The sequence below is a fragment of the Desmodus rotundus genome, chromosome 4 (assembly GCF_022682495.2).
Source record: "Desmodus rotundus isolate HL8 chromosome 4, HLdesRot8A.1, whole genome shotgun sequence".
In the NCBI taxonomy this organism is placed as follows: domain Eukaryota; kingdom Metazoa; phylum Chordata; class Mammalia; order Chiroptera; family Phyllostomidae; genus Desmodus; species Desmodus rotundus.
This window is the reverse complement of record NC_071390.1, coordinates 53,495,546-53,508,771: the sequence shown is the minus strand read 5'-3', so window position 1 is coordinate 53,508,771 and position 13,226 is coordinate 53,495,546. Positions and strand designations below refer to the sequence as shown.

General features: G+C 49.8%; 1 protein-coding gene across 2 annotated transcripts in view; it reads left to right on the top strand.

Annotated features, from left to right (window-relative positions):
* The window catches only part of DUSP29 (dual specificity phosphatase 29), a 34,095-nt gene extending 24,470 nt beyond the window's left edge, over positions 1-9,625 (top strand). For both annotated transcript variants that reach the window (XM_045196096.2, XM_024561434.3), the window contains exons 3-4: positions 636-856; positions 8,930-9,625. In XM_045196096.2, the coding sequence (XP_045052031.2) occupies positions 636-856; positions 8,930-9,174 (466 nt within the window). In that variant the 3' untranslated portion in view covers positions 9,175-9,625. The remainder of the gene's footprint in view (positions 1-635; positions 857-8,929) is intronic.
* Positions 9,626-13,226: the final 3,601 nt, after the last annotated feature.

Genomic DNA, 13,226 nt, shown 5'->3' with positions numbered 1-13,226 from the left:
GACAGTGATTCACTCACCAAAGCAAGGGTTTTGCATTGTTTCACCAACTCCATGAACGGCAACATCAAGAATTTTGCTCACTCGCAGTCAAATCCTGCACTAAAAGACCTACCTGTCTTGAACCTTCATTCGAGCCCCAACTTCCAAACCCAGCCCTCTCAGAAGAGAGGCTGCTTTAAAGGGTCTCCTGAGGCTCTGGTGAAGGGGGCCCTCTGCCCTGCATTCGGTTGTTCCTGATGAACACGTTATTCTGGAGGCCTTTGGAGGGTGTTGGGGGCAGATTTGGCTGGTGACAGCCCACTCCTGCGGCCACCAGTGTCCAGCACCAAGCTCTTCTGTATGTGGCGAATGATGAAAGAGAAAACGCACGAAGGAATAGTTGCCTCCCCTACCTTCCACTACCTTCCTTTCCTTCTTGAAGCATCCTAGCTAGAAACAAGAAATGGCGCAGGTGCTCAAGGAGCCAGTCAGTAATAAGAGCAGGACTTCGGGCTAAAGAAGTCCTTCATTTTAATGACTAGGCCTTACTTTGGAAGCCGGAATCGACTGCTGAAACCAGTGGGCGGCCCCCTAGCGTCCCCCAGTCCCGGGCTAAGGCGCTGCACCGCCGACCAGACTCTCTCCTTCGCGCCCAGGGCGACCGCGCTGGACCGCTACGGGCTGCAGAAGGCGGGCTTCACGCACGTGCTGAACGCCGCCCACGGCCGCTGGAACGTGGACACGGGGCCCGACTACTACCGCGGCATGGCCATTGAGTATCACGGAGTGGAGGCCGACGACCTGCCCACCTTCGACCTCAGCGTCTTCTTCCATTCGGCGGCCGCCTTCATCGACGCCGCGCTCCGCGCGGATCACAGTAAGAGACCCGCAGCCCGCGGCCGCCCCTCGCCCAGGGGCAAGGGGGGTCTGTGCGCTCCGAGTCTGCTCCCCGCTCAAAGCCGGCCCTGCCAGGGTTCCGTGTGGACGAGCTGGAAATGTCTAGAGGCCGTAAGCCCCACTGAGCGCGCTGCTGGCAGAGTTCAGCTTTGATTGAATTGGCGTGGGGAGGGTTCAGAGGAGAGGCCTTTGGCCCAAGCTCTCTCCCCTAAGGCACATTAGCCGCCCTGGCAAAGGCTGGGTGGTCTGGCGGCCCTTAAAGCCGGGATGACCCAGAGACATTAGTGGTGCCTGTGCCCAAACTCTACTAATAGTCAAGGGTTTCGATGCCAGAAAACCCTCAGGAAGCTGACTTGAGTGGAAATCTGTGGAAAGACTTCAAATTCTCCTGCCAACTAACTGAGCCCACGGACCCCCTACCTCCTTAACCTCCCCCCAAGCAACGGTCTAGGAAGGCCCCCCGGTAGAAAGCTGACGATCTGACCTTCACGTGTGGCTAGCTGTACTTGAGGCTGAGCCTTGCACCTGTCATGTCCGAGGTTCACAAGGTGTACTATCCATCTTTTAAATCACAGTGCTAGACCTTACGCTCAGAATGCAGGTTTACCCGCCCTCCGGGGAAGGGCTACAGGGCTGTTTCGGAGAGAAGGGCACAACAGAGGAGCTACGTGTCAGGTAGGACAATGCACAGTTACTGCTGCAGGGTGTATTTCAGCGGCCTGCCCTCCCTGATCTCTGCTCTGACTTCAGCTGCATGTGTCACAGCCCTTTGTGGGACCATCACATAATTCGGGGTATCCAGTTACGGTAGTACCCCCTCAGCTGCAGTTTCACTTTCCCTTGTTTCAGTTACCTGCGGTCAACCGTGGCCTGAAAACACTAAATGGAAAATTCCAGAAGTAAACAATTCATAAGTTTTAAATTGCATGCCGTTCTGAGTAGCGTGATGAAATCTCACAGTGTCCTGCTCCATCTGGTCAGGGACAGGAGTCATCCCTTTGTTCAGCGGATCCACGCTGTCTACGTTCCCTGCCCGTTAGTCACGGAGTAGCCCTCTCAGGTATCAGACCGAGGGTCTCAGGATCACAGTGCTTGGGTTCAAGTCGCCCTTACGTTCCTTAATGGCCCCCAAGTGCCAGAGAGGTGATACTGGCATTTCGGATATACCAGAGGGAAGCCGTGGGTGAAAAGGTGAAAGTTCTTGAATTAATAGGGAAAGAAAAAATAAATTGTATGCTGATCTTACTGTAAAGGAATCTCCTAGCCGTAAAACTATGAAGACGGAAGAAGAAATTTGTGCTAGTTTTGCTGACACACTTTAAACTGCAGAAGTTACGGCCACAGTGTGTAAATGTTAAGATGGGAAAAGCATTAAATTTGTGGGTGGAAGACAGTACAGAAAATGTGTTCTGATCGATGGCCACCTGTGACACCGGAAAGCTTAGAGCCTGTATAAAGATTTCAGCAGGGGGTCCCCTGAAATGAGTGACACCACGACATTCACTGCAAGTAAGGGGTGGCTACACAGATTCAGGAATAGCTTGAGCAGAAAAACATAAAAATTACTGGAGAGGTTGTGTCTGCCAATAAAGCAGCTGTGGCCACATTTCCGGCAGAGTTGAAGAAGTCGATAGGTTCAGTACCATCTGTGGTACTAGCATCCGCTGGGGGTCTTGGGACACATTCTCCGCAGATAAGGGGGGACTTACTGCACTGAAAGCCTTTCTTATCACAAGAGGTTGGGATTACAAGGCTTGCTGATTGACCAGCCTGCTTCAGGAACTTGTGACCTATGGTTGGGCCCAGGCCGTGCCTGCTGAGCAGCCCCAGACCTTGACGGCTGGCCCAAGGTGGACCTGGCCCCACGGCCAGCCATGGGCACCAACAACTTGTCGTTCCTTTGGTTCACAAAGCAATGTCATGATGAAAAAAGAAACCTATGGAGCTGAAGTGCTTGTATTCGGGGATGCCTCATTTCAAAGTTCTTTGATGAGTCTATTTATGGGCCATCTTTTGTGTTATGCACATTCTGGGTTTCCAAGCAGGATCAAAAAGCAACTGGACTCTGACTCATCACCACGAGGTAAAACTCGCCTCAGAGTATTTGAAGTTAACTGAAAACATATTTGACATGAAAAAACAAAAAGGTACAGTACAACTACCCAATCCTTCAGTTCCACTTGCCCGTCATTACATCTTTGGCTTTCCCCTTAATGAAAGGGGCCTGGCAGGCTTTGGAGAACACAGGGCTGGGTTCAAATTCGCAACTTACTAACGATGTGATTGCTCTGAGCCTTGATTTCTCCATCTGGTGATAAAAATATTCATCTTGAAAGGTTATAATGAGGATCAGCAGTCACCGGCACAAAGCACTCCGAGAAGACCCTGGCGTGCAGCAGGCTCTCAGATGGGCTTGATAAAGAGAGGTCGCGCACCGCAAAGCACGTGAGCACACCAGCCCGTGCACATCATCGTAATAAAGTTTCCAGTCCCCAAAGAGAAAAAGACATTCCAGCTTTGAACTAGTACGATGCACTCACATGACAGGTTGTTTTTAGTTCTCGGCACGTGATTTTAGAGTCTGCCCCCACTGCCAAATCAGGGAAGAATGGGGCTCTGGAGTCCTGTTTAGGCCTGGGCAGATCATGGAGCTTCGATGAGGAGATATCGGGCTGGTAGACCAGGTGGTGGAAAGCACCTAGCAAAGAAAGGGGCCGGAGGGAGAAGTATATACCCAGGTTAGAGGGTATGCAGGGGCTGGGAGACTAGACCAGTTGGCGGGGGTTGGGGATCAGTACATGACCACATGCCAGGTGGGAGGCTGGCTCCCTTCTCAGTGCCCTTTGCACTTGCGTATCTGAAGACCTCCCGGAGTTGAGGGCTCACAGGCCAACCCTTCCCACCAGGCAGAGAGCAGGAATGAATGAAGCTGGCTGCACGTAAGGCAATGGGGTGTGGATAGGGGGTGCTTGTGGCTAAGTGGAGAGCTTGTATCCCTTCCAAAGGGGGCAGCTGCTTGCTCCATCCCAGCCAACGTTTGTTTTGTGAGAATCAGCGCAAATGTGGTAGATCCGATTTTTCAGGAAATGTCTCCAATCTGTATTTTAATGTAATGTCACTCAATTTTTAAGTGTTGGCAACAAATTGAAAATTTCTTAAAAGGCTGTGAAGGCCAAACAAAAGAAACCCAATGGCTGTCAGTCCGTAACCTGAGTAGCCAAAGGAACAAAATAAAGTGCTGGTTAGTTCAGCAACGGCATTGCAATAGATCCTGAATAGCGGAGACGACATGTGCTTGGCCTGCCTGCCGCATGCAGGGGGCGGCCTGGTTATGCACTGGGAAACCAAGGGACATGACCGTCGATAGCGTTTCAGAGCCAGGCCCACTCGTATGTTTCCTATTATACTCTTGATATAAGAGGTGTTGATGGACAGTCTGGCCAAAAGGCGTCTCCCTTTCCTCTCTCTTGTCTTTCCTCTTCTTCCTTGGCAGGTTTCCGCGGAGTGTACACTGTTTCCCCGGCGACCCCTCGCAGCTCATCTCGTTCACTCTGCTTGAAAAGCATTGCTTGTGGAGCTGTGCCCGTGGTCTGTAATCAGCCCCACAGGGCCCGCTCCCATCCCTACCCTGCCCTGATTTGCCCTTTCTGAAAGAACTCCCCAGGCAACCTCAGTCACTCCTGAAAAATCTTAAAGATAAGCTAGTCCAGTGTCCTGCCCTGAGAGCTGGGGAAACAGAGGCCCAGAGAGGCCAAGTCATGTGCCCAGAGTCAGAGCTCATTAGAGGCCAGTGGGAATTCCTTCTGTCACTCAACCTTTTGCCCTTATTTTCAGCATCTGGTGACTTTTCTGTGCAAGAAGTCACCAAAATATTATGGAAGGTGAGGCATTCCAGCTGGTTATAGGATTCGAAACAACTGCACTTGTCATCTTCATCAGAAAAATGAGTACTGACCAAATGCTTCCACGGGAGCCTCGTTCAGAGGGCCGTAACTGCGCCTCATGTCGCATCCTCGGAGCTGAACGAGTGTGGTCTTAATTTGATGAGATCTAAGAAATCCCAGGCAGACACCATGAGGCTCCAGAGAGCAGGTCTTATACCACTGTCCTTTTGGTCTTTCTCTTTCTTAAACAAACAGTCCGCAGCCTGGTTTTGAAACCATCTTAAAATCTGTTCCGGACAAGGTAGGTGTGAATAAACAAATGAAGTCTGCTTTTGAGCAGGAGGTTGATCCTCTGATGTTTCTAACTTTTAACCAGATCAGACCTCCAGGGTGTTTTAAGGCCTTCGGCCCCACTGCAGCACTGCCAGGCCTGCCCCTCAGCCGTTCCGGAAACACTCTGCACCCTTCGGAGGCTTTCACATGCCCAGGATGGTTTGGGGAGAACCACGGACTCTGGCTTTGCATGCTACTGAGGAAGGTGTGCTCCAAGCTAGTGACTGAGAGATAGGCAAAGGGCACCCCCCAAAACCAAGGGAGGAGGTTGTTTAGAGAGTGCACCCCTGGTGGGGGGCAGGGGTGGCAGAGGTGAGAGGGTGTAGGCTGGGAGGCTTGGCCTCTATGTCTGAGGCCTCCATTCTGGTCAGAAATGAAAATATGCAATTGGGAAGCCATAGAAATTCTGGGTTTGGGTTTTCTTCATAAGACTGTAAGAATTCAACTTCTGGTAAAGGCCCAAGGGGAACTATTTCACTGAAATCACCACTTTCAAACATAGATTGTGACCTATAGTGAGTCATAACAAGTGTAGTGGGTGCAACCAGCAGTTCTTTTAAAAAACTGAATAATTAGAGAACAATAGAAAATATCAGCAGGAATTTCATGTGATGCCAGTAGGTATTATTTTGTAAAACCCTTGTCTGTTACACTCACACTTGTGATATCACATAGCATTTAAGGGCTCTGCCTCTGGCGTCGGGCGGCCTGGGCTCCAACCACAGTTCTGCCGCTTCCTAGCCCTGCGACCCGAACAAGTTGCTTCTTTGCACTTCAGCTTCACCCTCTGAAAAACGGTGGCAATAGTTTTATCTACCTCACCAGGCTGTTGCGAGGATTGACTACAAGAAAAAAACATGACAACATACTTGCAAGATATGGGTGAAGTGAGGCTGTGTATGTGTTAGCGCGAGTTTTATACAGTGCTTCCGGGAGTCACGCACGAGTCCGAAAGATACGGATCTAGAAAACGCCAACCCTGACAACACTGCCCTGCTCAGGGTTAGGGCTGGTGCCTGACTCACAGAGAGCCTAGCTTCTTTGGCATGGGCCATGCTGGGAACAGGACAAATGCAGCCTTCCTTGCCTTCTCTTCCAAACTCTCCTGAGAGCAATTTCTCACCATACGATGCTGGGCCCCCAAGGGTGGTGCTTATTAGCAGAGCCATAGAGCAAAGAGGGTGCAAGGGCCCTGAGAGCCAGAGGACAGGCCCTTCACGTTAGGGAGACCTACCAAACTCACGTGGCTGACGGCCTTAATGCCTGCTGTCACAGAAACAAAATGTAGCTCCAGGAGTTCCTGCTGGAGCTGAGCACCACCCCCACCCCACCCCCTCTCCTTCCCCTTCTTTCTCTCCCACTCCCTCCCTCTCCCTTCCCCCTCCCCCCCACTTAACAGACTTCAGGCTCCCAAAAGACTTAATGAACTACAGCTTTCGTCTGTTTCAAGCATTTAGTCATGACAGAAAGAATTACCCTTTTTGCCAGGAGAGGAAGAAACGCTTTAGTTATCAGCAGAGCTGGCACAGGCCCAGGTGGCCTCTGGAACAGTCTGTGGCGATGAGAATGCCAGAGGCAGACATTCCACCCCAGGCGTGCAGTCACGCGGGGGCCAGCCTCCCCTCAGTCCAACCCAGTGGTAAAGAAGCCAGCCCTGCTTCTTGCCCTCCTTTCTGGCCACTCTTGTAGCTCAGCCACGTGAAGGGTGGGAGTGGAGGGCCCTGGTTAGCCTGTGGAGATTCGTGGATGTAAACTATGATCAAATGAGTAGCTCTTGTGGAATACCTCTCCGTGCCAGCACTATGTGTGAGAGGCCGTCAATAGAGCCCTTACTGCTGGGCAGGGTGTGCAGGCCCCTCCAGCCAGGGTGGCTGGGGAGAGAGAACCTGGGGCCTGGTATTCAAGGCCTCTTGCATTTCTCATGCGGCCGTGGCTGCTATTACCACTGCCCTGGACGTGGTCTCCTGAGGAAAGGTGAGAGGGACACAGGAGACCCACATCCACTCAGAAGTGTTCTTTCCAAGCTGTTCTCACACCCTGCGGATGCTGCAGGAACCTGGAGATGTCTGTGACTGTCTTCTTGGTCGTCCTCCCAGGCCTTGAGCCTGAGACGCAGGAACAGGGTCAGCACTGGGGTCTCACAGCTCAAGCCTCCTCAGCCAGCTCAATCCCAGCGGAGCGATCGCACAGCTGGGAGGGGGCAGCCACAGGGATGGCAGTAGTGGCAGTGGTGGGTACAGCCAGAGAACCTAATCTCATTATTTTCTCCGTCCCAAGAGCACAATGGCCAGCTTCCAGCACACAGTAGGGCCTCAACATGTTGCTTTGAACTACTTCTAGTGCTGGCACCAGCTTTCTGAGTGACCCATGGCAAGTCATTTCCCTCTCTGAGCCTGTTTTCCTTCTCTGTAAAGCAGGGATGGTGATAATAAAGCCTTGAAGGTTGTATTAGGGATGAAATGAGGTAACACGGGTGGGTCCTCACTAGGTGAGCTCTAGAGCGCCACCAAATGGAGGATGAGGAAACAGCTTCATATCAAGGTGTCTGAGCTGGGCCCTTCTATTGCCATGGTAGTGGCCAAAAGGAGCTTTTTCGTATGTGTGAAAATTCCTTTAGGTCTCTGGTTCTCAGACTCTTCAGTTTAAGAACCCTTTTACATTCGTAAATATTACTGATGACCTCACAACTTTTGTTTATGTAGGTTATATCTATCAATATTTACCCTAGTAGAAAAATTGAAAAATTTAATATTCATTTAAAAACAATGAAACACACCATTGCATATTAACATAATAACATTTTTATGAAAAATTATATTTTCCAAATAGAGTTAGGGAGAAGAGTGTCATTAATTTACATTTTTGCAAATCTCTTTAATACTAGGCTTATTAGAATCCAGTTAGAATCTCATTAGCTTCTGCATTGAATCAGTTGTGATATATTGTTTTGGTTTATGTAGATGAAAAAACTCCAGCCTCACTCGGATATGTAGTTGGAGAAGGGACAGATACTTTAAAAAACTTTTCAGATAATTGTGGATATTCTTCTTTGATACTACACCCAAACTCGACAAATGGTAACTTCTTAGAAGCTAGTTGTGATGTGGGATTGACACCGTATCATTGAACTTCATACTTGGCTACATGAAAATCCACTGGTCTGTCTTGCACTGCGAATGGATTTTTCAGCCCTGCATGGCTCTGTAACATCTTCTATTGGTCACCTGGAAAATACTGGTTTACTAAGTTATGTAGATCCTCCAAATACTGACCCTCCTCACTGTACATTATCAAAAACCACATTTGTTAACTATATCGCTGATCCTAACAGAAAAATCTTCTAAGTACAGGAAACTGTCAACTTCACGGTGAGAGATACAAGTTTTCCAAAATTCTAATTTTTGCTCAAAAGCTTGCATTTTATCACTGGCAATAAATACCATCAGTTTTCTTCTTTGACGTGACAGGCTGACTTTACTTTTGAGAAAAAGTCTGCCATATACCCAAGTTCGAATTCCCATGGTTTTTCTGTCATTCACTCTTTAAGTAAAAATGCTGTTCCATGAAACAGTGGCTAATCAGCCTGGAACTCAACCCCGTGTTCTTCCCCGAGATGGCGCCACAGCCTGGTATGCAGCCCAAGTGCTGTAGGTGCCCGTCCCACGTCATCACACAGAGTGTTAAGAACTGCAACCAAGGGCTGATAAATTAAGATTTGCTGCATCATCAAGGACATTCCAAGGGAGACTGGCTTTTCCCCGTGAGAGTGCACGGTGGGGAAGAATGCAATGATTACCGGTAGTCAGTTGGTGCCTCTTCTCCCCACTCCGCTTCAGGTAAGATCCTGGTTCACTGCGCCATGGGCCGCAGTCGGTCGGCCACCCTGGTCCTGGCCTACCTGATGATCCACAGGAGCATGACGTTGGTGGAGGCCATTCAGCAAGTGGCTAAGAACCGCTGTGTCCTACCCAACCGTGGTTTTCTGAAGCAGCTCCGGGAACTGGACAAGCAGCTGGTGCAGCAGAGGCGACAGGCCCGGCACAGCGACGAGGGCGAGAAGGCCAGTGAGGAGGAGCTGTAGGGCCCGCGTGGGGAAGTGGAGACACGTGGGAATGAAGAGGGGTGGCTGCAATAGCTCTGGCCTGTGACTTCTCTGTCATGGAGAAGGGACAGCGAGACCAAAGCTTGACTTCTTTCAAACCATCTTAAAGTTCCTGGGTGCGTGCTGACGAACAGATGATTGGAGGCTGCCTCTTGGACGAGTCCATTATTTGGCTTCACAGTAAAATGGGGCAGACGGGCTTCCCAGCAGAATTGGATGCAGATGAACACAGTTCTGCATGTAGGTGCCCGTGTTTTTTATTTTTTATTTTTTGTAAGACGGGAGCAGACAAGGATTTTAAGATGTGTAGGCATTGTGCTGTGATTAAATGTTCGGCTGTCTGAAAGTCACATTCTTAAAAAATAATTTTGAAATATAAACATGTTTTCTAACCACAGAAAAGTGCCTGGGAGTGCTGTTCTTCCGGAGTTTGCACAGCTCATTAGGAAGACCGTCTCTGCAGCACCTGTATTTCCTTACTGCCTCCCGCGTCCTGTTTTCAACGGGATCCCCAGAGTCAGGTCCCCTATACATGCTGCTCTCCGAAAGCTGCAGAGAGCAACTCATTTGGTGGGTTGGGGAGTGGGGTCCTGGACCCCTGCACGGAGTCCCTGCTTTGGGCTCCCCACCTTCCTCAGGAGCCAGGACTGTTCAAACTTTTAGCCAGAGCTGCCACTACCCAGAGAAATTTTGTAAATTGTGGTAAATTTGCACAAGAGTTTGACTTTAAAATTTTGGAAAAGAGCAATGAGACACGCTTTAGGGAACAAGAACTCAGGGAAGCTGTTTTCATTTTGATTCGTTTTCAGTCCCACCAGAAAGTATTTGCCAATGTGCTTGCCCTGGAAAGGGAGAACAAGGCATCCAGGTGAGCTCAGGTGGGGAGCTCCCCCTTCCTTGAGAGTTCAAGCCAGTCCCTGGACTCTCTGATTTTCATTCTTGAGGACAGAACAGCAGCAGGCACCAAGTGGGTAGGGATGGCTTCTAGAACTAGGAACAAGCAACCAGACAGAACCCAAAGAGGGTTACTGATGGAGATGCTGGCAGTCAAGGACCAGAAACCAAAACTGCCTAGAGAAAGCAGAGTGTCATAAAGGTCTATGGGGAGTATGTGAAAAGAGGCCCAGTCCTCCAATTTGGCTGTGGTTTTCAGCGGAATGAAAGAGGTTTGTGATGAAGGATAGCGTCGAGGGGCTCAGCAGCTGTGTGAAGCCACCCGAGGGTAACCCTGTGAACTTTGGTGGGCTGCCCTGCTTTTGTGCCAGAGGGGAGGACTTGTGGCCTGGGCCCTGTCTGGGCTGTCTTCCTGGAACTGCCCAGGTCTGCTCTGGGTGACTCATCTTGGCCAGAGAGTAATCAGGTCCCCGTTATGACTCAGATTTGAATGTGATGGAAGCCACACAGGCTCTTGGGAAAGAGACACCAAAATAACAACAAATAGCCCCCTCCACAAACTCTAGGGTCACAGCAGCCCCTACCTAGAATTTTCTAATCACAGGATCCTAGTAATTGCCTTGAAACTCACCTATCTCCTAGGTCTGATCTATTCTTTGTCCAGAGGAAAATCAGTATTTCCATTTTAATAAAATATGCAGAAAGTACAGAACACCTGTAGTTCCCCTGCTGGTGTTCTCTCGAGTCCCTACCCCTTGCTACGTGCTCCCACCTCTCTGAGCACAGCAGAATCAGAGAACTTGAACGTTGGAGGTCCAGCCTCTTCAATAGGGTTCCTGGGAGCTAGAAGTAGGAGAAAGGAGAAACAGAAGTTTTTGCAAAAGTGTTTCAAGTCTTCAGAAGTAAAATATTCATTTGGTCTACAAGTATTGAGAACCTACCACATGCCACAAAGTGGGGTTAGGAGGCCAAAAGTAAAAACAAAAATACATGTTGTGGTCAAGTGCAATGAAGAAAACAGGTGGTAAAGTAACAACTGGGGGTAGGAGGCGGGACAAACCCACTTTCGATGGGTGGTTGAAGAGGACCTCTCTGAGAGTGGAGTGAGCCGAGTCTTGAAGGAGCACACTGTCCAAATAGGGAGGGAACGTTCTAGGCTGAGGAACAGCACAGGTGAAGGCTCTGAGGTGGCAAAGAAGTGTGTTTTGGGGGAAACACTCCACGGTGTGTTTGTGAAACTGCCCATCAGTGAAGCTAGAGCTCGTGGATGAGGCCAGGAGTGGAAGGAGAGAGGCAGAGATGCCAGATTTTATTCCAAAAGCAAAGAAAACCCACTGAAGGTTTTTAAGCAGGAAAATGAATGGTATTATCCATGTTTTAAGGAAATCACTCTGGAAGGAAAAAATCACTGTGGCTGAAGTATGGAAAATGGATTGTAGGAAGTTGAGAAGGGAAGCAGAGGACCAGTTAGGCTGTTGGAAGTGTTGACAGGAAAGAGGAAAGTGACTTGGACTAATGCAGGGCCAGGGGAATGGTACTCATTATTTTGGAATTATCCTGGAGAATCAGCAGAACCTTGAGAAGGAGGGAGAAATGAAAGCTACCAATTCAGCTCCTTGGTGGTGCCTCAATATCGAGATGGGGTCAACAGGGTGGAAATGGGAGCAGGGGATGAAGATCACCACTTCTGTCATGTCTGTTTAGACACACAAATGTGTCCCATGTCATTTGACCTTAAATCTAGAGGGAGCTCAGACTGGAGATATAATAGTGGATGTTGTCTGTATAGAGGTGGAATTTGGAATCATTGTGCGGAGACGAGAGAAAAGAGACGGGGAGCCTCAGGAAAGGGGACAGCGAAGGGAGAAGGAAAAGCCGGAGCGTGGAATTAGGGACACCTGGGTACAAAGGAACAGAAGGTACTGCTTCGTAATGCACTGTCCTTGGTCTGAGCACTGACTGTAGACCAACACTTGCCTGGAACAACCAACCAACCTGTAATTTGTACAGCACTTAACTGTTTTTAAAGCATCATATATTTATTAGCTAAACCTTTAAATCCGAGAGATGACAAGTTACGGTCTTTTTAGAGTAAAGTGCTACAGGAAAAAGCTGAGATTTGGAGAGAACTGGGCTTGTGGAGCTCTATCTCATCTGTAAATTGAAGACAAAAGCCCCATTTCCTACCCAGGGTGTGTGTGCGGATCACGTGGGAGGGCTGTCTGTGAAAGCTTTGTAACAATATTGTCACTACTTCCCAAACAAAAGGCTGGCAAGGAAGACCCGTGCCTTCACACCTGGGTAGGCGCCACTCGCCCTATTGAAAAGGTTACCAGCTCACGGCCTCGTGTGAAGGCAAGAACACTGTACTGGGTTTAAAAGATGGGGCCTGTTAATAAACCTCCACCTAATGGCGGCATTTCAGTCTGATAAATCCAAGTTCCTGTTGTCCAGGATCCGTGGGGCCACATTTCGGGCTGAAATCAATTTCTCTAGTGAGAACAGGTCAATGAGGAGGGTGCCTGCCAGGTGTTCTGAGGCCACCTCAGGTTAGCAGTTCACCTCTTACGCCAAGTCCTTCTGTTACGTCAATGAACGCTGGGACCTGAGGCCAGCCAAGGGGCTCCCGTACCTGGCTCTGCTGCAGTCCCCAGGGAGCCTGCGAAACACGAGGAGGCCTGGTCCTGCTCTTGACTCTGGTCTGGCAGGTCTGGGACTGGTCCACAATCTCCCTGGAGGACTGTGAGGCAGGCAAGATGTGGGGGTGGTGGAGCCCCGGTACCACACAGACCTGAGGGCGTGACTGGCAAGCCACTGCCAAAGTAACAGAGGGGAAATCTCATTCCCCCAAGAATCTTAACACGAGGAGAGACCAAATATGTGAGGGTTTCAAGGTGAGGACTGTGGGAAGTTCTGTGTGGCTTCCGATGGGATGGCCAGCAGGCCCCTCACCCCACTGCCCAGGCTCAGGCAGCCTCTTGCCTGATGGGTGGACTCACTGAGCTGCCAAGGTCCTTGGCTGCTCCTCAAGTGACACAGCAGCTGATTCAAACAAGCAGCACACAGCCACCTCCCACTTTAAAGGTGGATTAAGTTTCCTTTCCGACCAGCACAGCTTCTGACAGATTCTCTTCTCC